This window comes from Piliocolobus tephrosceles, chromosome 6 (assembly GCF_002776525.5).
Source record: "Piliocolobus tephrosceles isolate RC106 chromosome 6, ASM277652v3, whole genome shotgun sequence".
Classification (NCBI taxonomy): Eukaryota; Metazoa; Chordata; class Mammalia; order Primates; family Cercopithecidae; genus Piliocolobus; species Piliocolobus tephrosceles.
In genome coordinates this window covers 140,911,090-140,937,556 of record NC_045439.1, presented here as the reverse complement: position 1 = coordinate 140,937,556, position 26,467 = coordinate 140,911,090, and the positions used below count along the sequence as shown (strand labels likewise).

Sequence of the window (26,467 nt, the reverse complement as noted above, 5' to 3'; positions counted from 1 at the left end):
AAAGAGAAAAACAGCAATATCAAAGTCTTTTTTAAAAATAATCTTATAACTATACTGTTTTGCCCAGGTTTTTAAAGAGAGATGTTATCAGGTTTTATTATACAGTTTTGATAGCAGCATATTATATGAAATAATCTTCATAAATTTTGCATTAAGGTAGCAGCGCCAGTACCTGAAATTGATTCAAAAGGCTTAAGATACTCAATTACTTTTTAACAGTTACACAATGCAGTGACTTATATCTTCTATTTCACAAGAATTTGATGATGTAACATCATTGTAATTGATTCATTTTCTCAATTAAATAAAGCTACTGTGCTTTTCTTTATATGAATGCCACATAGACCATAGAGTTAGATGTATTATCTCCTTTTTCTGTCTCAGATATATTGCCGTAAAGGCTGTATTCTCTTCCTCTGTTAATTCCACCAGAAAATTTAATGCCACAGTCATATTTTTAAAATTCTGAACTGCCATGTACTCGGCTGTATTTATATTAGGCATATTTTTCACTGCTAAACTCTTTGTTGTTTACCTTTTTCAAGATCACATTACTGTATAGGCACAGCAACCATAAAACAGACCCAAACAGTCAACCTCCAGTCACTGCCTCTGCTTTTGCACACAGTTCATGAAAAAGTGAAGCCCCTAGTTTTATAGCACATTAAAAGTGGAACCAAAGGTCCTCAATATAAAATGTTGGCTTTGTGAATGCCTATCTTTATTCTGGGTCTGCCTTCGAAATGCATAGCTGTGAGAGCATTCAGAGGAACACAATAATATTGTTAGGGCTGATGTACTGCCAGTACCTCACAACATATGAAATGCTGTTTATAACTAACTTGTCCAAGCCCTCATTCCTGCTTATATATTTTGCGTGTATTGAGTGTTTTCTATGTCTAACTAGTACTTTGGGACAATGAGAGAACAATAATTGTTCCAGTCACACACTTTGTTAATCAGTTTCTAGAACTAGTAGCATTTTGATAGACTAATTAAATGAACCTCTTCCCTTTTCTGGGCATAGATTTTTTTTCTTTCATTAGCTGTTAGATTGAAGATTTAAAACCACGCTAACGGGATAGTTATGTCTCATTCTGATGTAAGACAGACTCTTTATGTGTTTAAATGGGGGAAGAATGACTTCATAAAAGGCAGCCACAAGTACCAGTTAGGTCTTGGTATTATTACAGTAACATTTATCATATATTTCCTTACAAGGACTATCCAGTTAGCAATTAGAAAACTCTTATAACATGACTTATGACTGTGAAAAATGATGCTAGAAAGGAAATTGCCAATGTAAAAGTTTGCTTGTGGGGCCTCAACTATTTAGCCAATGGCTCCGGTGATAAAAAGCAATTTTGGAAGTCTTACTTTATGCTTCGCTCTCTGTAGAGGAGCTTTTTACATAAGTGGTAAAACAGACCTTGCTACCAGCCCCTTTTACATTATATTCAGAGGCACAATCAGAAAACCAAAATGAATCTACCTACGTTACTTAGAGAAGACACCAGCTATAGCTTTCATTTTCTCTTTTACGCTCTGAAATTATGGCTTGCCCTGCAGCTCTTGTCTGTAAGATTTATGCATGACCTAGGTCAGATCTTCCAATATCAGCTGACAAATTTTCTCTTTACATATTTACTGCTTTTCAAGCTTGTATTATTTTCTCTTAAATAGAAAGAAGAAATATAAAATTAAATCATATGGTTGGAATTTTTGAAGAATAGTATTTTCATTTGTTGTGCTACTGGCATCACATTCTAGCTTTCTTTCTCTTTTTTTTTTTTTTTTTTTTTTTTGAGACGGAGTCTCACTCTGTTGCCCAGGCTAGAGTGCAGTGGCGCAAGCTTGGCTCACTGCAAGCTCCACCTCCCAGGTTCACACCATTCTCCTGCCTCAGCCTCCTGAGTAGCTGGGACTACAGGTGCCCACCACCACGCTCAGCTAATTTTTGTATTTTTAGTAGAGACGAGATTTCACCGTGTTAGCCAGGATGGTCTCAATCTCCTGACCTCGTGATCCACTCGCCTCGGCCTCCCGTAGTGCTGGGATTACAGGCGTGAGCCACCGTGCCCGGCCTACATTCTAGCTTTCAATGTTGAGTTCTTTATTCTTTTTTTTTAAACTCCAAATTTTAGGAGCTGTGGTTATTTTGCAAGGACTCTCTTTTCAAATCAGATGCATGAAGTTATAACCCTGGCTAAATATAAACAGGGATTATGGAAAACCGAGACATTCATATTCTAAATGAAGACTTATGATCTAAAGTATTTATGAAGGGAAGGAACCCCAGAGATGATTTAGTTCAATCTACTCACTTTGCTTTAAGGAAGCTGAGGCTCAAAGGGCAGCAGCGCCTAAAGTCATAAGATAGTGCCTGGCCTGACCCTGACAGCTGGGTTAGGAGGCTGTCCACTGTGAGAAAAATGCATGAACTTTGGAGTGAGAAAGACCCTTGGGATTCTACTCAGATGCCCATGGTCCCCAGAAGCCCCCTCCCTTCAGTGGGGCTTAGAGCTCTTGTCTACAAAGTGAAGGAATGAGCCAGAGAAGCCCAAAGATTCCTTGAAGCCAAAGCTTCCTATTCAGGAGCCATGTTTATTTTTCCTACCCAAGGAAGAAATGGTACCAGCAATCAATCTAATTTTATCTGGCACTGTGTGGGTATTAAAACTTAGGGAAATACCACTTCCAATCCAGTACAACTTGCAAAAACAAAGTGTCTATATCTCAAAAAGCCTTCAATGAGAAAAACAAAACCACTGCTACATGATAAGCTTTATATACATTGCCTAGTACCACTACCTTAAAGAGTTCCCAAACAAATGACTTTTAAATAAAGGAAGAGAACAAAATTTACTATGGCTAACTACAAATGGGACTTTTGGTAAACTGATATGTGAAGATACTAAATGCATTAAGAGACAAAATAAATGGATAATATATACTACTTCCAATAATTTCAGGTGAACACATATAATTCACTTTGCAATCCTATCTCCCCTGTTCATCAGCCTCTGTCCTTGCTCAAGTTCTTATCATGTCTGTGGGTCTATTAGTATATTTACTAAATATACTAAAAAAAGGACATAAAAAAGTCACAAGAGGATTTAGCAGGCAGCTACTCAGTAGGTTATAAGAAAGAACCAATGATTCTCACATTCTAAGATCTACTCACTTGCACCTTCTTTCTGGCCCAAATCTCAGACTCCAGCTGGGGTGCTGTATTCAGGAATGACCAGTTTTGAAAAGCAAAAACTGCATATCCCTGAATTTAGCAAGCAGCTAGGTAGGACAGGAAGGCTTTAAGATGCCTACAGGAGGGCACAGCTCTGATGGGACCAGACAGAAAATCATCACAGCCATAAATTAGTTTACTTGGCTCTCACTGCTTCCTGAGTATCAAGGACAATGCATTTTCACACAAAATACAACAGCTGGAGCATTGAGGTACAGCGAAACATTATTCATTCGCTGGGTCTGCCAGTCAGTGAGCAGGAAAAAAAAGGACCTGGCTGCCAGTTGATACTGTTTTATCCTTTGTGTATTTAAAATTGACATAGCGCATGTCCCACCCCACATAGGTGTATAAGAGCCATAGTAAATCTTCCTCTTGGTAACTGCACATTTTAATGTTTAAACTTGAATTTTGCAAGGAAAGCAGGGGCTTAGAATTGTAATTTAAAATGATTGATGTGAATTATAAAATCTTTTTCCTGATGGTATGAGGTCTGGCCACAGAGTCCATTAAGTACCTAACTTTTGAAGAAGATTTTAGACATTTGCCATATCAAACTTTTATCCTTTCTTTGTCCCAAAAGAAGGGTGGCCTTATTTCAGAATCCAGTTTAAGAATATTAATTGTATGTGGAGACAGGGGAAAGGGGCAACTGGGGGAAGGAGGTGTTGCTTTTTCTGAGAAAGGTCCTTTAGACTACTCTACTCTTTATGGTAAAATAAATTTGCTACAGCAACATTTTAATGTTTCAAAATGTCTGAGACGGTTTTTCTGGAGCTTTCATTTAGTTTGCAACCTCTGTTAGCTTAAATCCTCTACATGATGTTGGAAGTCACCTAGTACAATTCTTTGCCTAATGTGGAAATTCACTTTATAATATTCCAAATATATAGGTATTCTGTCTTTGCTAAAAGACTTCCAATGATGAGATTCCAATGATTCTCTTTTGGGCAGATGAAACTGTCAACAAAGTTCTTTCTTGGCCGGGTGCGGTGGCTCACGCCTGTAATCCCAGCACTTTGGGAGGCTGAGGTGGGCGGATCACAAGGTCAGATCAAGACCATCCTGGCTAACACGGTAAAACCCCGTCTCTACTAAAGATACAAAAAATTAGCCGGGCATGGTGGCAGGCACCTGTAGTCCCAGCTACTCGGGAGGCCTGAGGCAGGAGAATGGCGTGAACACGGGAGGCGGAGCTTGCAGTGAGCCGCGATTGCACCACTCCACTCCAGCCTGGGCGACAGAGCGAGACTCCCTCTCAAGAAAAAAAAAAAAAAAGTTATTTTTGGGCTGGGGGTGGTGACTCACGTCTGTAATCCTAGCACTTTGGGAAGCCGAGGCGGGCAGATCACCTGAGGTCAGGAGTTCAAGACAAGCCTGGCCAACATGGTGAAACCCTATCTCTACTAAAAATACAAAAATTAGCTGGGTGGGGTGGCATGTGCGTGTAGTCCCAGCTACTCAGGGGGTTGAGGCAGGAGAACTCTGCTTGAACCCGGGAGGAGGTTGCAGTGAGCTGAGATGATGCCACTGCCCTCCAGCCTGGGTGACAGAGTGAGACTCTGTCTCAAACAAACAAACAAAAAAAGGAGTTCTTTCTTATTTTGAATCCAAGAAGTATGTCTTTCTGGAATATGCGCCCATAATCTGGAGCTATGGCATATAAGTTTAAAGATAGCTTTCCACATATTTGAAGATAGCGGTCATGTCTCCACAATGTTGTCTTTCTTGAATAAACATCCCTGTTTTCTTCCTTATGATCAGTTGGTATCTTGGTTGCCCTCTATCCTTCTCCCCTTTATTACTAAGGATACTCCAACAACACTCCCCCACCCCCAAGAAGCCCGTGTGTTCCATGGGAAGATGACTTTGTCCCCAGCTCTAGGGTATGGTAGGTGGTTCAGGCCTAAATTAGTCAGCAACATCTAAATCCCCTGGGCACAGGGAGTTGAACTGGTCCAATCAAACTGCAGCCTAAGGCCTTTGGTTGCCTCTGAGGAAAAGAGATCTGCTGTTCCCCTCTCAGACAGGAAGTAGGTTGCTCCAGGAACCCCAATAACTATTCTTGATCTGTGAAGGAAGAAGCCTACTAAGGAGAGAACCGAATGTGACTTGCAGAGTCAAGTCCCAGCTAAATCCAACAAGCAAGACTAGGCTTTTCAGTCATGCAGTCCAGTAATTTCCCCTTGTGGTTAGGGCTCCTTTGAGTGGAGTTTTCTGTTACCTGAACCTGAAAGTTGCCTGAAGAACCCAGGCATGACTTTCCATTCTCCACCACCACAGTCACCTTCGTCTGAATTCGTTTCCGTATGTGTATGTTCCTCATAAAGTATGACACCCACACCTGAACACAGACCTCGGATTGACGGGCTTAGATCACCATGTTTTGGGTCCGATACACCAGACAGGAGGTTAAAAGTGCATTCACTTTTTTTTTTGAGACGGAGTCTTACTTTGTCACCCAGGCTGGAGGGCAGTGGCGCAATCTCAGCTCACTGTAACCTCCACCTCCCGGGTTCAAGCAATTCTCCTACCTCAGCCTCCTGAGTACCTGAGATTACAAGCGCATGCCACCATATCTGGCTAATTTTTTTATTTTTAGTAGAGACGGGGTTTCGCCATGTTGGCCAGGCTGGTCTTGAACTCTTGGCCTCAAGCGATCCACCTGTCTCAGCCTCCCAAAGTGCTGGGATTATAGGCATGAGCCACCATGCCAGGCCATGCATTCACATTTCTGATAGCTCTATCACACAGTTGGCTCAAATGAGAGAAAGCAGAGAAGTATATACAACTTACAGATTTATATACTGAAAAAGAAATCAGAGACTGAAAAGGAAACACTTTTTTTTTTTTTTTGGAGACAAGGTCTCACTCTATTGCTTAAGATGGAATGCAGTGGTGCAATCATAGCTCACTGCAGCCTTGACCTCCCTAGACTAAAGTGATCCTCCCACCTCCACCTCCTGAGTAGCTAGGACTACAGGTGTGTGCCCACCACTCCTGGCTATTTGTTTTGTGTGTATTTTTTTTAGAGACGGAGTTTTACCATGTTGCCCAGGCTGGTCTTGAACTCCTGACCTCAAGTGATTCACCCACCTCAGCCTCCCAAAGTGTTAGGATTTGAGCCTAACACTCAGGTGTGAGCCACTGCAGCAGGCCCTATACTCTTCTATTTCTGATGTGTTTCATACTGACAGAGTATTTGAGAGTCAAAATGAGTGAATGATAAAAGCAATTACAGAATCTGGACAGTCTGAAGATGCTTCTATCTGTTATTTCTCCCCTTTTATTTGTTTGGCTAAGGAGAGGCCTGCCTAATGCTGAAGTAGAATTATAGACTCCTGGGGTCTGAAAAAAACCTTAAAGATTTTAAAATCTAACCTGGCTCCTCATCCCTATCTAATCCTTAAATCCCTCCTTCATTGCACCCCTGCTGATGGGGCTTCTGTCTGAATTCATCTGGTAAAGGGAAGCTTACTGTCTTCTGACTGACCCTTCTATCCCTTGCCCCACTTCTACCCCTCTGACAGTACAAATCTACATTTTCTCTGACATGAGAACCTTCAAAGTCTGAAGACAAGTTGTCACATCTCCTCAGAAGGTGTTATGCTCAGGTATTCATGCTGGCAGGGTACAGTGGGAGGATGGGACATGGAAGAAAAGAAAGGGGCCAAAACAATTGATTCAGAGCCTCAGGATTTGTGACTTGGTTCCCTGTGATTGCAAAACTTGCTTTGCCAATATGTAAAAAGTAAACTTGGGCTACATAATTACTTTATCGATTTCATATATGTTTATTAAGTCCTTATGCTATGCCAGGCACTGCAGTAGACTCCAGGACCCAAAAGATGGATAGAATACAATTGCTGGCCCACAGAAAGGAGTGACTTAGTAAAGGTTCCTGAAACCTAGTAGCAGGGTTAAGATTTAAGCACAGGTCTTGCACTCTCCTCTAAAAATCACTCAGTATTTGGACAAAATACAACTCTCTGGAGTTTTGCTTTCTTCCCTCAGGGCTCTATAGATTTCAAAGACAGCTTCTCCACATCCTTCCAACCCCTAAAGCTCCCTACTACATGGTGATGTTTCTAGGCATTGTAAGAAAGGTTGCTGCATTGGTTTCGGTTCCACACATCATTGATTTTTTTTTTTTTTTTTTTTTACCATGATATATTTGGATGTGGCCGACTGAGATTTTGAGATCAGCTATAATTGCAGCATAACATTATATGGTTCACACAGGATAAGGAGGGAAAGAATCTTAAAACTGGCCAGGTGCAGTGGCTCACCCCTGTAATCCCAGTGCTTTGGGTGGCCAAGGTGGGTGGATCACCTGAGGTCAGGAGTTTGAGATCAGCCTGGCCAACATGGCGAAACCCCATCTCTACTAAAAATACAAAAATTAGCCAGGTGTGGTGGCACGTGCCTGTAAGCCCAGCTACTAGGGAGGCTGAAGCACGAGAATTGCTTGAACCTGGGAGGAGGAGGTTGCAGTGAGCCGACATTGCACCACTGCACTCCAGCCTGGGTGACAGAGCGAGACTCCACCGCACAAACAAAAAAAAAAAAAAAAAAAAAAAAAAAAAAAATATATATATATATATATATATATAGTCACACATAATCTTGTGAATTAACATGTGTCTTACTGGCTTGACTATAAATGAAATTCAAAATAGATTTAAACAAAATAAGTCATGGATCAAGAATGAACTGGATAAAGTTTGACTTTCTTTCATCTCTTTTTTGTTTGTTTGTTTTGAGATAGGGTCTCACTCTGTCACCCAGGCTGGAACGCAGTGGCACGATCATGGCTTATTATAGCCTGGACCTCCTGGGCACAAATGATCCTCCCTCGTCAGCCTCCTGAGTAGCTGGGACTATAGGCATGTGCCACCACACCTAGCTGATTTTTAAATTTTTTGTAAAGACATGGTCTCCCTGTGTTGCCCAAGCTGGTCTTAAACTCCTGGGCTCAAGTGATTCTCCTGCCTTGGGTTCCCAAAGTGCTAGGATTACAAGTGTGAGCCAGCACACCTGGCTCCAATGTTTGATATTTGATTCAGAGTTTTACTTCAAAACTCCCATATTTTGATATAGGTACAATCAGATTTCAGTAAACTCAAAGGAAGTAATTGGGGGGAGATGGTGATGAGCAAGAGGGCTGAAGCTGTGGACAAAAGGAGGAAGCTGCTCATCCAAGGTGAAAGCAGACCACATAAGTATCCTGTTCAGCATTTTTCAGACTCTATTTACCAAATAACTTAGTTCAAATAAGATATTACTTAGAAGCGTTTAAAAATTACCAGACAGAAGCAGAGCTGCTCGTGTGGTTGTGTGTACGTGTGTGTGGGTGGACTCCATCCCCTCTATGCATTGTCTACCCACAATTCTGCAACTCACTAACCTAGGGCATTTCCATTATTTTCCAGGTGAGGAGGCTGAAGTCCAAAAAGAAAGAAGGTCAAGCAACTAATAAGAAAAGCGAAGACCAGAACTCAGGTTAGCTCTGTCCGTGTGTTTGGGTGGAAATCATATACTGTTAGTGACTTAATTTGTCACTTGTTGGGTGTGTCATTTGCTGCCTCCTATGCCCTCTACCCTGAATCACTGAGTGTTTCCAGCTGCCTGGCTACCAAGAAGGCACAGGGCTATCCAAAGAGCAGGGCCTGGAACTTTCTTTCGTTTAAAGGATTTTACCAACTCCTAGAGTCCAGGTCTCCTCATACCTTATGACCAGAAGAGTGCTTTCTGCAACTTGTTTCTGAACGGAAAATAAAACAACACAAGCTTCATTACCCCTTCGGTCTCTCCTCTTCTGAACCTGTAGGCCAAATAGCTTCTTCTCTCATAAGACTACTCCAGGCTGAGTGCGGTGGCTCACCCCTGTAATCCCAGTACTTTGGGAGGCTGAGGCAGGCAGGTCACCTGAGGTCAGGAGTTCGAGACCAGCCTGGCCAACATGGCGAAATCTCATCTCTATTAAAAATACAAAAATTAGCCGAGTATGGTGGTGCAATCCTATAATCCCAGCTACTTGGAAGGCTGAGGCAGGAGAATCACTTGAACCTGGGAGGCAGAGGTTGCAGTGAGCCAAGATCATGCTACTCCACTCCAGCCTGGGTGACAGAGTGAGACTCTGTCTCAAAAAAAAAAAAAGACGATTCTATTCTCCAAGCTGTTCTTTCCTTTTCCGAGTGGTGGTCACCATCTGCAGACCTTGATGTGTGCATCCTAACAGTCCACACTTGGTTCCAATTGGCTGCCTTGGTTACCCAAAATTCCTTGGAGATGACACCTTGGTTCTGTGCATAAACAGACAACTGCCTCCTTTCCTGGCTCCTAGTGGTCTCTGGGACCCTCTTTCCACCTGGTGTGTCCTGGCAATCTCCAGTCCTAAATCGAATGAGCTCTTTGCTCCTTTTAGGCAACTCATTGATTTTTCAATGAACTTAGCTGTCTGTTTTATTGGCACTGAAGAGGGTTGGGTTCTTAGCATCATTAACATTTTAGTTGAGGAAGAATTCCCAAACCTCCCAGGCATTAATCCATAACTGTTAAACATCTAAAAAGTAATCTGTGCTCAAACAAAGCTCGGCCAGGTCTGTCCCCTTTTTAACTTGGAAGTCAATGAGCCCCTATCCCCAAATCTACCCAAGTTTTCCATACTGAATGGTGATAAGTAAAATACTAGAGTATAATAAAGGTTGATGTCTTTGTCTGGTGCTGCTGCTACTACTGCTGTTGAGGACCATTCTTCCCCCAGGGATCCACAGCCAGTCAGCAATTACCTGGCAGGCACAGAGCATCCTGGGACAGTAATTTTCATTTCTGCAGACACACCAGTTGGAGGCAGTACTTGAGTGGATGTGTGTGTGAAATAAGGATGGCCATTTAGGCTCACAAACTCTGGATGTCTTATCTTACTTTCTCCCCCACCATCCCTCTAGAGTAAAAAGACCACTGCACTGTGAGTGGGAGACATTCTGGCCCTGTTGCTGAATACCTGGTAATCACGAGTGAGTCATTTAATGGCTGTGAACTCCTTGTGTAAGATCTCTTCACATGCTGAAATCCTATGATTCCAAAAAATAGCAGACTGCATTAATAAAAGCAAAGGGAAAGAAGTGGAAGGCCTAGTGGACCGCAGAGCTTAAGAGGAAGAGGTAATGGCAAACCTGCCACGTGAAAGCCGGACTGAACATCAAGTTCATTACTTTAACTTTCAATTCTATTTCTGGGGGCTAAACTGATCATTTAAAAATTGTAAAGGAATCATGGTCCCCAGTAACTGAATTAAAAATGACGAGATTCTGTATATAATTCTAAATATTATGATGGTGATTGTGAATGATAAATTATAACTCAAAAAAGAAAGACTGTAAAGAAAGGCTCTTGTGGGATCAGAAAAATAATTCATTTTAGTCCTACCTGGTGTGAGACATGGTCATATATTTTCAGAGTTACATAGGTAAATCCCTAAAGAACTTTCTGGAAATATAAATAATACTAATATTACCTAGCTCTTGTTTACCACCTTATATTTTTCAAAGTGTTCCCTTAGGCATTAGTCCATTTGATCATGACAATTTCTCCCCAGCAGTCTAGAAAATGCCCTGTGATATACCAAGCCAAATTCATAGAGGGTGGCAGGGAACCCCTCTGGGGCATGTGCCAACTATCTTCAGGGGCAGAGACCTTAAAATGCAATTACTTCCAACCTCAGATTAGCCTCAGTCATGTCAAGGGGACTCACAACATTCTCAAACCCAATTTCTTTATCTGGTCCCTGCTACACTTGCCATCTCCATCCTGACACATAACCCCCCTCCTCTACCATGCTCCCCTCTCTTTTCTTACTTCCTTCCCACAGTTACTTTAAAAGTTACCTAGGAGAATTGTTAAACTGTTAGGGAAATGAAAGTAACAACAGTAGTACTGTTAAAGTACTAGAAGGACATATGCTGCTTTAGACCTTTATCTTTCACTAGATGAACCTCCTTTGGACTTGAGTACCTAGCACATCCTTTCCCATGCTTCTTGCAAAGGGAGAGAAATGGAAGGCTTCCTGGACCACAGAGCCTAAGAGGGAGAGATAATAGCAAAGCTGCCACATGAAAGCCAGACTGGACACTAAATTCATTATTATGACTTGGTGTCCAAGTTCATTACTTTAACCTTCTATTCTATTTCTGGGCTAAACTGATTATTTAAAAATTATAAAGGAACCATGGTCCTGTCCTTCTTGCCTCAGAGCCTTGGCTCAAGCATCAGCTATCCACTCTGTAAAACCTTCTTGGTTTCCTGAAGTGAGCTGAACACTCCCTTTTCCTCTTGAGGTCAGACCATCCCATCTCCTGGAGGATTCCTTTTATATCAACTGCCATTGGTTTTATGTTTTTCTTTCAACTGGACTGGACTCTTCTGAGAGCAGAGGCCGCATCTGTTTCATTTTTGTGCTCCTAGTACTTAGGCACAGAGTAGGTGCTCAATGATAAATAATGTTGAATTGAGATGTATGTCATACAATAGTTTAGAAGTTACTACAGAATCAAACCAACATGAGGTTAGTGCTTTCAAACAACACAGGAATCACAAACCTATCTGGCCAAATACAGATATCTCAATTGAAGTATTAACAAGTAATTTATCTTTAATGAAGAATTTCACATTTCTAAGCTACCCACACTTTGGGGATGATTTCTCTTCCATTTCTGCTCTATTTTAAGGATATACTAGGAACCCACCTCCTGTTTCTGGCATAGGCTAAGCAAATAAAATAATGAGACTTCTTGATAAGTATGCAATAGATACGGAGAATAATTTGACACTGGCAATTCAAAAATTCCTAGGAAGAAGCAAATGTGTGTAAGTGAACATCTTCATGTCACTCAAATTTCGTCTCTGCATTTTATGGAATATAAATCTGATTTTATGCTTGAAATATCAGGATATTTTAAATGTCTGTATCCTAAATAGTGAGAACAAAAGTAAAATAAATTAAAGCATATAGACTAGACATCTGTTTAGAAAAAAAATTGCATGCATATTGCCCCTTTAAACTCTTGCAAATTAAAGCTGAGTACCTGAAGTTTGGGGTGATTACTCATTGCTATTTTTTCCTTGATTAAAGACCTCACACACAAAAAAACTGTATGTTTAAAAATTTACTTAAATCTTTGATGTTCCAAACTTCAAAAAGTTTATGCAACATAGGATAGATTCTAATACCTCTTTTCAAAGAGTGCACACTTTTTAGGTATTTTGCAATTCCAGGCGTGATCAGCAAACATAAATAAGAAAATGATATCTGTGGTCTAAATTTAACATTGAATACAAGACATTAGTAAACAATCAACATTAGAATTAGTAACAATATATTAGTCAAAGGCTTTTAAAACACAAATAAAAATGTAAAAACTCTAGTACTTCAACATTAGCATTTGAAAAGTGTTCAATGTTTTTAAATAGTTTTAAGAACATACGCTTTCTACTCTATTCTGAAACACATACTCTATCCAGAGCACAATTTATTACTGCAAAATAAATGAATGTTTAAAAGACAGTCTGTCAATTGAAAAGAACAAAACACATTAAAATAGCACGTTTCCAAGCCAAGTTAAACAAAATATTTTCTCCTTGACATGCTGCTTACATTTAAATGAAAACAAGGCAAATCTGGTCAATAATATGGATTGCATATAATAAAAAGGACCTTAGATCATGTTAATACAAGGATCAGAAAACAGTAACTTCAATTAAAACTACCCAATTATTTAGCAAACTTTCAGATGCAGCAAATAAATTAATCAGTTTTAAATGAAAGTGCTCAGATAGGTAGCTTTTTGACCTATGAGTAAGTCTCACTAGCAGCAGTCACAGCAAAGCAAGAATCTGCTGAAGCAAGGCAAAGCTCCCAAATCAAACATGTTATTGGTAATCAAAAAGCATTTGCAAAACGTATTTCCTTGGTTAACAGCAGGAGGTTCTGTAGCAAATGCCACCTACAGCTCCTCTCATACTTTGATATGTAGTGTATACGGGTTGAACACCCATTTCTCTTACCCAAGAATGACAGAAGTATCTTGGTTTTAACAACAGGGTATTTTCATTTCTCAACTATCCTGTAGAAGGTGCCAGTTGTTATGTCATTAAGAATGCATATATTTCACTTATTATCTACCTATGTTTACCTAGTACTGGGATTTAAGAATGCCTCTTTGAGACAAGCAATATGTCATCATTTTGTTCAGCTAACAGGCCTGACAGCCCTGTCTCCTTGAGTTAAGAAAAGTAAATCTCTATTTTGTACACTGGTGGCAAAAGCTGGCAGAATAAATGAGAATTAGCCAATTGGTAGTAAAAGTTTCTAATCCCAAAGATTCAGACTTTCCTTTGATCCTAGTCCTAATTATTCTCTTTGGCCAGAGGATGGTATTTTTTTTTCCAATAAAAGTGATCTTCTCCACATACTGCAATAATTTATTTGAATGCCATTCTTATGTGTTTTTAACAAATAACATCACTATTCACTATTTCTCTTATCTTTTTGATCCTTTTTTACTACTTATCATCTTATTTGAAACAGATTTTTAACAGATAAACTTGATCGTTACAAGAATATCTTGCTTGCATTTTATTCAAATAATTCTTAAAAACAGCTTAAAAAGCCGTTTGGAATAACATCAAGCTTGCCATCAATCAAACGAAAAAATTCCGCTGGCGGTTGTATAAACATCAGATCAAGTCTGATGTCTTCAAGGATTTCAGAGTGAACCATAAAAAACTCCATTAACTTCTGACAAAGAATGCAAATTAATCACAACATGGGGTGAAATGAAATTAAAGGCTCTTTTCTAATCAATGACAAGGCAGGATGAAATATTTGTTACTCTCTCTGCACTCAGACTGCCTAGGATGTTTGCACTTCCCTTGCAAAGCCCCAAATGTAAGGTGTGAGTACAGATTCACCCACAGTCGCTGTTGAGCGCCCTCCTCCCCGCAGAGCTATCTGCTTACAAGTCGTGGAGATTCACAAAACACACTAATCATCCGAATCTCAGGTGCATCCAATTTGTTATTCACACTCTCCCGTGCCAGTGAAAAGCCTGGCGCAGACAGATGCACCAGGAACCCTAAATGACAGTTTTGGCCTCCGGAAGTACGATCACTACAGCAAAATCTAGTACAGCCTCCAGGTGAAATGTCTGGAGCTCCATATGGAGCAGGGAAAATTAACAACAAGATGAAAATCACTGCAGCAGCGGGGAGTCAGAATTTTTGAAAAAAAAAATGAAATTTAAAGATGAAGAAAGAGAAGTAATAAATTAATGGGGTGTGAAAACATTCAAAGCTTTACAATACCAGGGGCACTATTTGCTCAGACTTTTTCCCTTTTTTTAACTTCAGGTCATTTTGATGTAATTTATTAACCAAGATCAGGAATTGCAGCCAAAAGAAGAACAGTATTTTTATACATGCAAAAGTACTTTAAATACATCTGTGTCTGTATTATCTTCACTTTCCTGTAGCATCTTGCTTGCCAAATTTCCCAATGCCAGAGCTGATGCATCCCCTGAGAAGTCTCCTTAATGGATTTGCTATCATCCTAATGCAGGGCACTGTTGTAAAGTTTGAATGAAGGATGACAATTTTTAGCAGGCAATCCTTTTCATTTCTCCTAAATTATGGTGTCATTAAACAAACCATTGCCCACCATTATGTTTTTTAAGTCAACTGAATTTGGATCTACATGATTAACTATAGGCAGCTCCAGTCCTTGTCTAGACCTTTACATCTTTCCAGATTACGATCAAAGCTAAATTGTTCCAGAAATTGAGAAACTGCAAGATATTTTAAAATGCAATTTTTCATTATCCTGTTGCAGAATATGCTTCACAAACACCCATAATTTAATGGCACTGGGGTCAGTGAGGGCTCTGGGGCCCTCTGGATCTCCCATTATTCTGCTAAATACATGGTAAGAAAAGCAAGAGGGATCTGGGGAAAGGTCTTGTCACCATGCACAATGGCACAACCTTCCAGTGCTCAGCATTTCTCATCTATACAAGAGGCCTCCCTAGGGCAGAGAGGGCAAACTAGAAGGGTTGTAGGGCAGAGTGGAAAGGAGAACAGAGGGGTATGAATAGCCAAATGAATTAAGAAGTTAAAGAACCAGTGAGTTGCCTTATTTGTCTCCAAGTCCTAGACCTAACTGTACCCATTCCTGCCTAAGGCAAGCTACTTTGCCTCTCTGAGCCTGAGTTGGCTCACCTAGAGGCTGGAAATAAGTCCCCGCAGGTAGAATGTACAGCCTGAGTCAGGTAACAGCCTGAGACTGGAACCCTATGTGGGAAAGGTGCTAGATGAAGCCAAGACACCATTGGTTTTCCTGTTATAGGCAGTAGTAATAAGACTGTGCTCCTTATCTTTTTTTTCTTTAGAACCCTAAACCACCTGCCAATGAAGTTATGCAATCCTAAGGCCTAAAGGAAACTAAAATAGTGCTTTCAAATAACAAACACCTGACCCGCAAAACAATGAAACTCATATAGAATGGCTATCTCAACAAAAACCTGGCCCTTTAACTTTTATGTTGCTCCCAGGGCACTGACTGTCCCTAGAGTCTTCCCAACACTCCTCCCTCTGCACCCTCACTGGGTACACACTGTGTCACCAGCAGGACGACTGGCTGCTAATGACGCTGTCAGCAGCACTAATGCTGAGCTGGGGGAAAGACGAGTCTTGAAGCCAGCCCCTCCTCCCCGCTTTACCCTCTGCTCATTTTATACTCTGCTCCAATTGTGACTGGCATGTTGGTAAGAACATCCTTTTACAACCTATGGTTGATAGTTGGGAAATTGTTTTGTGCTGCAGCCCAACATTTGATCCAGACGGGTGGCCCTTTGTACTTTTCAGAGTGGTTTCATATCCGTAGTTTCATTTGATCAGCCTACCTCCTTTAATCTGATAGGAGAGGTAGGCAGAATCCTCATTTTAGAGACGAGGAAACTGACACCTCAGAGTTACAAAGCAACAATTAAGACCTGCGGTGAGACTGGTAGCACCTAATTCTAATTCTAATCTTCTGACTTGTGGTCCAGGGCTCCTTCCAATAGGCCACTCCTCTTAATTTGCCACTAGTGAAGACAGCTCAGGTCTGGTGCCCTGATTAGACTTTGGGTTCACAGCAGCGATTCCCTGGCACTGTCCCTAGTCCTAGGAACAATCAAATCAATGTGATCTTAAGGATATATGAAAGGCTTTCATGTGTTCTAGGACAAGACTAGTGAGTGACACTTAGGATGAGATAGTTCTCAGCTTGATAAATAGAACATTGCTTTGACCCTGTGGATGCTTTGTAAGATAGTGAGTTTCTTGTCACTGGAAGTGTTCAAGCAGTGTGGATGTCTGCTTTTCAGAGACACTGTACAGAAGTTTGATTTGATGATGTCTAAGATCCCTTCCAACTCTAAGAGTCTATGGTTCACTCCTGCCTACTCCACTTGGGATTCAAAGAAACCAAACCAGCTGTAGTTTTAACAGTGAGCAAATCAGCCATTCTGTTTGTCCAATTTATGAGGGGAGGCTATTTCACAGAGTGGTAGGAGTTCAAATAACATAATGTGGGCCAAAGAGAAGGTGTTATTCCATAACTCAGCCTCTGTGACACTATAAAAATATACACTTTTCTTTATGTGTTTTTTTTTGAGGACATAAGAGAGGGGTAGGAAAGGCATTTATATAAAGTATCCTTTTCCAATCTTCAGCTTATAGTACAAAGCCTTTAAAATAAATGCCAACTCTACCAAAAGTCATTAGTGGTTCTAGCAACGACACACCCAAACTTCTGTTGAAAGACTTGGGAAATAGGCCTAATGGCATCAAAGCTGCTTCTATTATTTCAGAGAGAAGTATCAATTTGGTGACAACATTCTATCATGATTCAAGGAATACAGTTGTTTCCCACCCCCACTCTGGCATAAAGGTTGTTGCTAACTAGGGAGTTCAGCATAGAATTAGAATTTTCCAACTTCCACTTGACTGATAAAGATATATTTAGATATTCAGGAAAACCATACTGCAAAGGTAAATAGCCTCTTCTCAACTTCGACCACAGCCTTCATGTGCTTCAATAGTAAAATGTGATGGCAATTCATTTCTTAGACTCATCACCCATCAAATCTCACTGATTAATTACTCTAGACATTAGGAATCTCGAGAATATTGCTACATTCTCAACGTTTGGAATTTTTACTGGATGGCTTATAAGTTTTCTACTAAGATTTGTTTGAGAAATATATTGTATAGGGTTTGCGTGTTCATTTTCAAAATTTTAGGGGATTTCACAAATTGGCCAAACTGAATTGTTTAGAAATTACTGACAGAACAAGAAGCTTACCAAGATAAATATTCTAATGAGCTATAAATCCTGAAAATGTGATTTTAATTTGATGGGCTACCTAGAGCTAAGCAGCAAGGCTATATACACTAAAATCTCACTAAATGCCAGCATTCATGCCAAGCAACTGCATTTTAGATTTTCTCTATAAGGAAAAGATTACATTTACACAAAAAAGTCTATGAATTTGAAAAGTGAGACTAGGCCGGGTGCGGTGGCTCAAGCCTGTAATCCCAGCACTTTGGGAGGCCGAGACGGGTGGATCACGAGGTCAGGAGATCGAGACCATCCTGGTTAACACGGTGAAACCCCGTCTCTACTAAAAACTACAAAAAACTAGCCGGGCGTGGTGGCGAGAGCCTGTAGTCCCAGCTACTCCGGAGGCTGAGGCAGGAGAATGGCGGGAACCCGGGAGGCGGAGCTTGCAGTGAGCTGAGATCTGGCCACTGCACTCCAGCCTGGGCGACAGAGTGAGACTCCGTCTCAAAAAAAAAAAAAAAAAAAAAAAGAAAAGTGAGACTAACACTCTTGAACCTAACAACTTGGACAATTTCTCTTCCACCTCTTCCACTTATCTGATGGCTTTAACTGTGAAAGCAAAAGAATACAAAAGAGACATTTCATTGAGTAAAGGGTCTTTAAACGTCCACATTGGTACCAGGAGAATTTGCTTAAAACTGCTTATAAAGATGGTAGAGAGAATGAGCCCCATCCTATTATTCAATAACCATGTTTGTGATGCATCTGCATAATCTAACCATGCATAAATTAGTATGTGTAATACAACACTTATTTGCATAATAATAGCAAGTTAATAGATGCTTAAAGAGCAGAGACCAACACCACCTTTAAATCAGACATGCCTCCAGGCACTTTGGCCTGTACAGACCAAGATGCCAGAAAAACAGTGAACATCAACCAGAGGAAAACAGTCAAACCATTCATTTTTCATCCCTCTAGACATTTCACTTATTTCCCCCACACACTGGGGAATCATTTTCAAACCACAAAATAGCTTTATATTTTAGTGCTAGTACCCTTCTATAATAAAAATCTTAAAGAAATTTTAATGAAGATTAGAGTCAGCAATGCTAGTATAATGGACTGTTTTGTTTTCTTGTAAATGTAGACAGGAAGGAGCAAAATACTTTTAAATAATATGTTCAAAATTATACTCATAAAATTGGGGGCCCATCTATTTGCCTAGCAAAAATAATGACCTAGATTAGATGCTTTCACCCTTTGTCTTAATCTTCTAACTCAAAAAATTTTAAGTGAGTTTAAGAGCTTAAAAGGTGTATCAAGAAAAGGCTGGCTCTCTCCTCCATCCTCAAAATGAGTACATGGTATTGGACCAGGAAAAGAAATAATCCCGAATGTCACACAAAGGAAAAGCACAATGATCACTCTCAACCTTTAACAAAGAAGAAAAAATCCAGGAGTTTAAAAAATCAAAAATCAATAGAGATTTCTAAATGACTCCTTAAGATATCACTTTTCAATTTAACAGGACAGATTTATTTGTATGTGGCTCAAATGTTCACAATTGCTCCCTGCACCTTCATACATAGGAATGAATGTCACAGTGGCAAACGGCAGTAATGAACAATCTTACCTGAGGATATGGAAACCTCCCAAGAGCAAGCTGGGAAAGGAAATAATATTTGTCTAGTTATAGATTTGCATGCAGGGCAGATCTCCTTAAGACAGACAAGAACTAAATTTCAGAACTGCATCCAGCAAATATAAAGAAGTTCACAACCTCAAATGTACAAACTAAATTATTGCTGTAATTACATTAAGAGCTGTATTTAGAATGGACATTTTCAATGGACTATGTTGCATCCCTAATATTTTAATTTTAATAACAAAACATTATCCTTATGTGGTTTCCCTTAGTAATATTCTCAGTTGTATGGGTATTATTCACATTTACATATGTGCGACAGTTTCTTCTAGACAGAGACGTAAAAATTCTTTGCTTTTTGTCTTGTAAAATGGGAACATCTAATTGTTACTAACCCACAAAATTTTCAGTTACAAGTATAAATGAAGGGTCGTAGGAAATGGGGAATGGACATTATTATAAAATTGAAAACTGCGCCATTATTTTCACCCATTTGTTAAAGTTTTTTCATCCATTTTCTACCCACTAGTAGGAAAAATGGCCATTTCAAGGTTGTGAAGTCAGAACTGTAGGTCTAAGTCTGAAAGCTTCCAATCTAGCTTGATTTGTAAACTGTTCTGTTTCTGAGCCAGTCACTTAATTTTGATCCTTGAATCCTTTTGATCCCACCTGTAAAAACAAAATGATCCAACCAGGAATAGGTTTGATATAAAGCAAAAAGATACAAACTGTTTTTTTAAGCCAGAGTCTTGCTCTGTCATCCAGACTGGAGTGCAGTGGCGTGATCCTGGCTCACTGCAACCTCTGCCTCCTGGGTTCAAGTGATTCTCCTGCCTCAGCCTCCCAAGGTAGCTGGGATTACAGGCACGCACCACCATGCCCAGCTAATTTTTGTATTTTTAGTAGAGATGGGGTTTCACCATGTTGGCCAGGCTGGTGTTGAGCTCCTGACCTCAAGTGATCCGCCTGCCTTGGCCTCCCAAAGTGCTGGGACTACAGGGTTAAGTCATTGCACCTGGCCAAAAAGATAAAATTTAACAAACATACCAAAACCTATTTAAAGAAAATAGTGGCAAAACTTTGCAATTTTATAATGTGGCCCATCCTCAGCCCTGACATAATTTACATGTATTTGTAACTACTTTCAAAGCAGAATCACAACATCAGGGATTTTAACACTAATGGATCTAAGAGGGCATCAACCCACTTCAAAGGTTAAAACCCAGAGTCCCACTGAAGTAGCTCCCAAATAGTTAATAAGTGGAAGCCTAGGAGCTGACCCTAAGATTTGCAACTTAATCTAGTGTTCCTTCCCGCATATTACACCGCCTTTCTAAGTCTTGAGAAGTTCTGTACTTATTTCAAAGACACTGATCCTGCTCAAACATTTCTGAATTCTCCTTTTGTAATTGTTTTAGAATTATTTCAATTAACAGAATACCTATTTCATTTCATTAGTATGCATCTTATCTTGGATTTAAAATTATACCCCTCAGCTTGTTCATCATGTAAATTATTTGTAGACTAAGGTTTGAATAGCCTATGGATATTACCAAAACCCAAAGCAACCTACAAAAACTAAATATTTTGTTGCTTAGACATGAAGATGCTGAAGTTATCAAAGTTCTAAAACCAATATGAACAATAGCCATGTAACAGGAATAAAAATTATGACCTTATAAGGTGACTACTTTGAAAAGGTCAACACTCATTTGCACATACGCTTGTGTGTGTATGTGTATATATGTATGTTTTAGAATACCTAGTTTCATTACCTTGTACTCATGTCTTGTCCACAAAATATACACTGATATAGGTATGGATTTTCAAGATATAGGTATACTATCATCATTTCATTTGATGGATATCATTAATCTCTTCCATTGTACATAACAAAAACATCACAAGGTGGGGTGAAAGAAAATTTAGACGTTTGCAAAACTCCCTTTCTAAGTTTTGTGTGATTATGTTTGTTGTCCATGTACGGGGAGGGAAAGAGGAGGGACTCAGCTCTCCTGTCCTCTGTCCCCACCCCACCTCCTCGCAATACAGGTTTGTAGGTTTGCCCTACATTTTGAAAATAGTTTGTTTCTGGCCAATCAGAGTGTGCACACTGATTCAGGAGGAATCACTATGGTCTACTGTGGTGGGTGAACGAGGCATTTGCAACAGTCTGCAGTGACTTAACAGGTATAGGTATCACAGTGATCTGTAGATCATGAGTTTTGTATATTCTTCCACTTGGAGTTAGAAAACCAGCAAGAGGAGAGTCTCACATAACTACTACAAAACACTTAGAACATTCTGGCTCAAGACCTTCCACAGGCATTGTGCCATTCACCTGGGTATATGCTCAGCATGTCATTAGGGACCATGGAAGAATACTGTTCACATGGCTTAAAGACAGAGGAAACTTGCCAAACACACATACAGTCAAGTTCTAAACTAGCTGGCAGGTGCCAACACTGACCATTGGTTCTTGCAATTTAAAGAATTAAGCAATGGTAAACGGACATCTTATAAGGGAGTGGGATACACCAAAAAATGTGAATTCTTCCCGATTCGACACAGAGCTTCCAGTTGCAAGTGGTCATGGTTCTACGGAGAGGCCAGGCTCCAGCCAACTTGGGAATGTGCATTCATCTACTTGGCCCTCTCTGTCATGACTGTACCACATAAAAAAGGACGGCTGATGTGATTTGTTTGCTCTGTAAGACAATGCCATGCAAGACAACAGAGAGAAAATTTAGTGCACTTTGGTCAGCTGGGAGCCTCTCTGTACCAGTCTGCTTGGGAACACATGCCAGTGCTTGAACTGGTGAACTCATCATTCATGGGTCTGGCTTTGCTTTCAGTGTTATTTCCTGACATCTCGTGGAACCTCAGTCCTACCTTTTAACTACGTTCCTGGGAGGACTGCTTGTAAGACATCTTGCAGGTCTGACCTCTTTAGAGTTAGAAGACAGAGAATGGTTCTTTGATCTTAACTAGTAGGTACTGTTGCAATTGCAGCATGGTGACAATCACTTCCTCTCTTACAGAGTGTCACCACTGGGCTGTTGAAAGACTTGGGAATCCATGCCAGTGAAAACAGGCAAGAGCACTATTAGGCTGGCACTAAAAGCAGTCATTTTAAGGCCCCAGGAGAAGACCCCCGCCTTCTATGTATGCCTCTATCCTTCTAGGTCTAATGCAGCTACAGTGTTTATGTTCTACACTATTTGTCTTACAGAAAAGTACAAGGAAACATATAGCCAGGCTCTAGAACTCTTTTTATCATGTTTTATTGGGAGGAGGTAAAAAAGAAAACGGTTTCTTAGTAGATATGGCTGCATGAAAAACGAGTTCTCTACAAAAATGAGAGGGGTGTGGTGGCACGTGTCTGGAGTCCCAGCTACTTGGGAGGCTAGGGTGGGAGGATCACCTCAGCCCGGGGAGGTAGAGACTGCAGTGAGCCTTGACCATGCCATTGCATTCCAGACTGAGCAAGAGTGAGACCCTAACTCAAAAAAAAAAAAAAAAAAAAAAAAAGAACGAGTTCTCCATGAGGCTGTCAAAAGTCAAAATAAACATGGGACCCTTATGGGGAAGAAGGAGCACATATGCTCCAAGTGAATATTTCACACACAGGCAGACCTGGGGCCATTCTGTATCTTTTACTCCTACTGGTCTATTAATCTACTTGCATTTCCCCAGTTTTTATTGTCAAGGTATTATAAATTAGGAAACTTACAAAAGAGAGTATGTAATCTTCTCTGAAATGGCCTGCAGATATGTCACTGTACTAAATGTGTTCCAGATTTAATGAAGCTTTAATGTCCTTTTTAATTTTGCCTGTTTCTGTATCACCAGGGGTCGGGCAAGGCAATCAGCACTCAAGAGGGTGGTTTGGTTTAAAACTAGGAAAAAACTCATTTGCTTATGAGTTGCACTGTATTTTCTTAATTAAATTTACTGAGTAAAATGGTTTAAGTTCAGCCAACCAATGACCTTTGTATGTAGATTTAGATTTATAAATAGGTTAACAGTTAAAGGAAAGAAAAAAAAAAGAATCACAACAAAGCAAATAGATTAGGGTTAAGCCAATAGAAATCTCTGATCTCTTTATCATCTTTACAAAAGAAGCATGTAATATAGGCAGCTTAAGTCTAGTTTTTTTAAAAAAAGTGTACTGAAAAATGTAGACACACATAAGTGCCAGCACTTCATCAAATGAGTCTCATATCCTTTTCATTCCCAGGAGGGGAGCAGCTCACATTGTAAAAGATTTGAAAAAGCTTTATTTATTTGGGGCCAGGGGGTGGAGGCAGAGATAAGGGATTCTATTTAACGTTAAATTAAAAAGTACACTTTAATTTCAAATACTTAAGATTTAGCAAACTGCTGAAGACTGTTTGTTGTGGGACGTTTATTACGTAAGAGGCTGAAAAAGAGTGGTCTGAAGTGTTTACCAGTTGGGGATATACTTAAATAGCAGTAAACAACTAACATCTCACTCTAAAAATAGGACTGTTCCTTAGTGTCATCTTATTGACCTTTGACTTGTCCAACCACAGTCTATAAAATGCTCTTCAGTTAGCAGCATTTGAATATGTTGGATTTTATAATTTAAATAACAAATATATTTGTATGTGTGTCTGTGTGTGAAAGAGAGGTCATAACAATTGCCAAATAGATAACACAATAAAAACCTTTGTATTTTAACAAAAAGAACTTATTTATTGATAAAGCAACAGAATGGCTTTTGTTGATAATAAAAATAATTATTGTCATAGAATCATAAATGGTAAAGAGAAAACAAACATTGTAGCCAGAAAACAAGTACAGGACACAAATTCAAGACATGTTTTTAGTAATCAAGTCTCCTACTCAGAATATCAACTACGTTGTGGAAGTAGTTTTAAATTTACAGTTCTACTGATGAGCACTGGAATTTTTTATTCTTAATTTAGACATATTCTATGTTTCTCGGCATAACTACAAATTGAAAATAAGCATTTTCAATATAACCAGTGATCTAGCTGAAGGACAACTTTATAGTCTGAAATGTTCTAAAATTTGTTCTTAATTACGTTGTGCATATTTTACACAATTAAATTTCCATCTAAGGATTTTGCATTTAGATTGTGCGCTGCAGTTAAACCTTCATTTTATAGAAATGCAGCAATCACTTTGGAACACTCAGACACATGGAAACTTTAAAAAATCAGACTTAACTACTGGATTACATAAAATTCCCTAGGTGAGATTTCATCCCAAGACCAATTTACACAGTCCTAGAGAGAGAGTTTAAATCATCTGAAACTATGCTGGTAAGAACCATAATAAATATGAAATACTTCAAAATCTACTCTAAGATTTTACTTTTTCGCCCTATGTATCAATTTCACTGTTTTCTTACTGAACGGTTTAAAAACAATCCAAAGGATATAACAGCAATTTACCAGTGTTAAAGTGCTTTGTAGGTTAAACTGACAACAAAGAACACAGAAACACAAAGCGTCTTGAAGTAGGGTTTCAATTAAATGTGGAGGATTTAGTAATGCAGGACCAAAAAAAAGAGTTACAAATTAATTTAATCTTCTGCCTATAGTTTGCAGCTGCACTCCAAAGTGTCTGGGGCTTAAGAACAAAGCCTTGAAAGGCCTCAGAGTGAGGAAAGCTTCAATTTTTAATGTATAACGCCATTAGCTGATAACTTGTGGAATCTGCAACCCCTGTGGAGGGGCATAAGTGCGAGTAACAGAGACTGATGAAGTGACATATTTGTTCATGTCTAAAACTATGAGGAAGAGGATTATTACTAACACCATCAGGCCTAACAGAAACATGCCCTAATAACCTTTGGGACCCTCCACATTATCAGTACTCACTACACCAAATATATTAAAATCAAAATCTAATTCACTTTAATTAAAGACAATTAGTTTGTTTTACTATTATTGCTTAACTTGCATATTATAATACATTGCAAATTAAAGACGGGATAATAAATGTAACAAAAGCATCAAACTGTGTACACCCTTCCATCTACACTTGTGAAATTAGCTTATCACCGGTGTCTATTTAAGGAAATACAAAGACACCATCATTAAAAGTGATGAAGAAATACTTTACTCTCAAGAGAATACAGTGAAATCACATATATTTTTTCCTTATTCAATTTATACTTACTTTCACAAACTCTTTCCTATAAACTCTAAGGATTTCTTCAACGCAAACAGAATTATGGCCCAATGGAGGCACCGGCAGCTTAATTAATTTGCTGAAGATCATACTGTAAGTTGGTGGCAAAGCTTGTTAAGAGCCTAGGAACACTGGGCTCTGCAAATGCTTTGGCAATGGTAAAGGATCCTGTCTGCAAAGACCTCATAGACTTCTAGTGCAGTGGGTGAGCCACAGCAAATAACTCACTATGCCTATACCAAAAGTGCCAAGTACTCTGAGAGCCTGTAAGTAATATCTTTTTCTTTGTGTAGAAAGAGCCTAAATGTGAGGGTCCCATCAGGAGTGCTCCTTAACAGGTGCCAATATTAAAAACAAAACAAAAAACAACTACTTGTCCTCATCAAAGTGCACTGATATAAACTTACTTAAGGAGCCCAAACAGTAGCACAAACAAATCAATCAAGCACTTATCTACCATTCAGACGGTCCTACACTCTGTCCCAGATTATTAATAATAAGGGAGAAAAGACAGCACTACAGACAAATATTTATTAATAAACCTGCACATCCTGCACATGTACCCTGAAACTTAAAAAAAACAAAAAACAAATAAATGTTTCTAATAGAGTATGTTAAAAAAAAAAAAAAAGAAATGAGCTTATTATAGTAGACACTTAAACAGGGACAGGGCAAGAGTAATTCACAAGTACAATATCCTAATGCTATTCCTTTAATTGCTTTATTTGTTTCACTGTTAAAAATGATTGCCTGCTACAGCCTAACCGTGAATGCTGAAAAGCGTGATACATTGAGGTCTCAACCTGGGCAAACTGTACCTAAACTTACACTTTATTGCAGCTTAGTTCACAATCTTCACCTAATATAGGGTTATATCCCAGTGCAGCAGGAGGATAAATCATCCTGGAATATTACTCCGGCAAAGTTTAGCTGTGACTGGAGCATATGTGCTTTCGAGCCACTGAAGCAAAGGCCCATAAAATACACTAATTACTGGAAGTTATGGTCA

General features: G+C 39.5%; 1 protein-coding gene across 20 annotated transcripts in view; it reads right to left on the bottom strand.

The window, feature by feature from the left end:
• Nucleotides 1–26,467, bottom strand: part of MAP2K5 (mitogen-activated protein kinase kinase 5) — a 273,801-nt gene that overhangs the window by 61,567 nt on the left and 185,767 nt on the right. For 12 of the 20 annotated variants that reach the window (XM_023220742.2, XM_023220756.1, XM_023220749.1 and 9 more), the window contains one exon: nucleotides 19,261–19,290. The exons of the other annotated variants lie outside the window; for them this stretch is intronic. In XM_023220742.2, coding sequence (XP_023076510.1) covers nucleotides 19,261–19,290 — 30 coding nt within the window. The remainder of the gene's footprint in view (nucleotides 1–19,260; nucleotides 19,291–26,467) is intronic. 20 annotated transcript variants of the gene reach the window in all.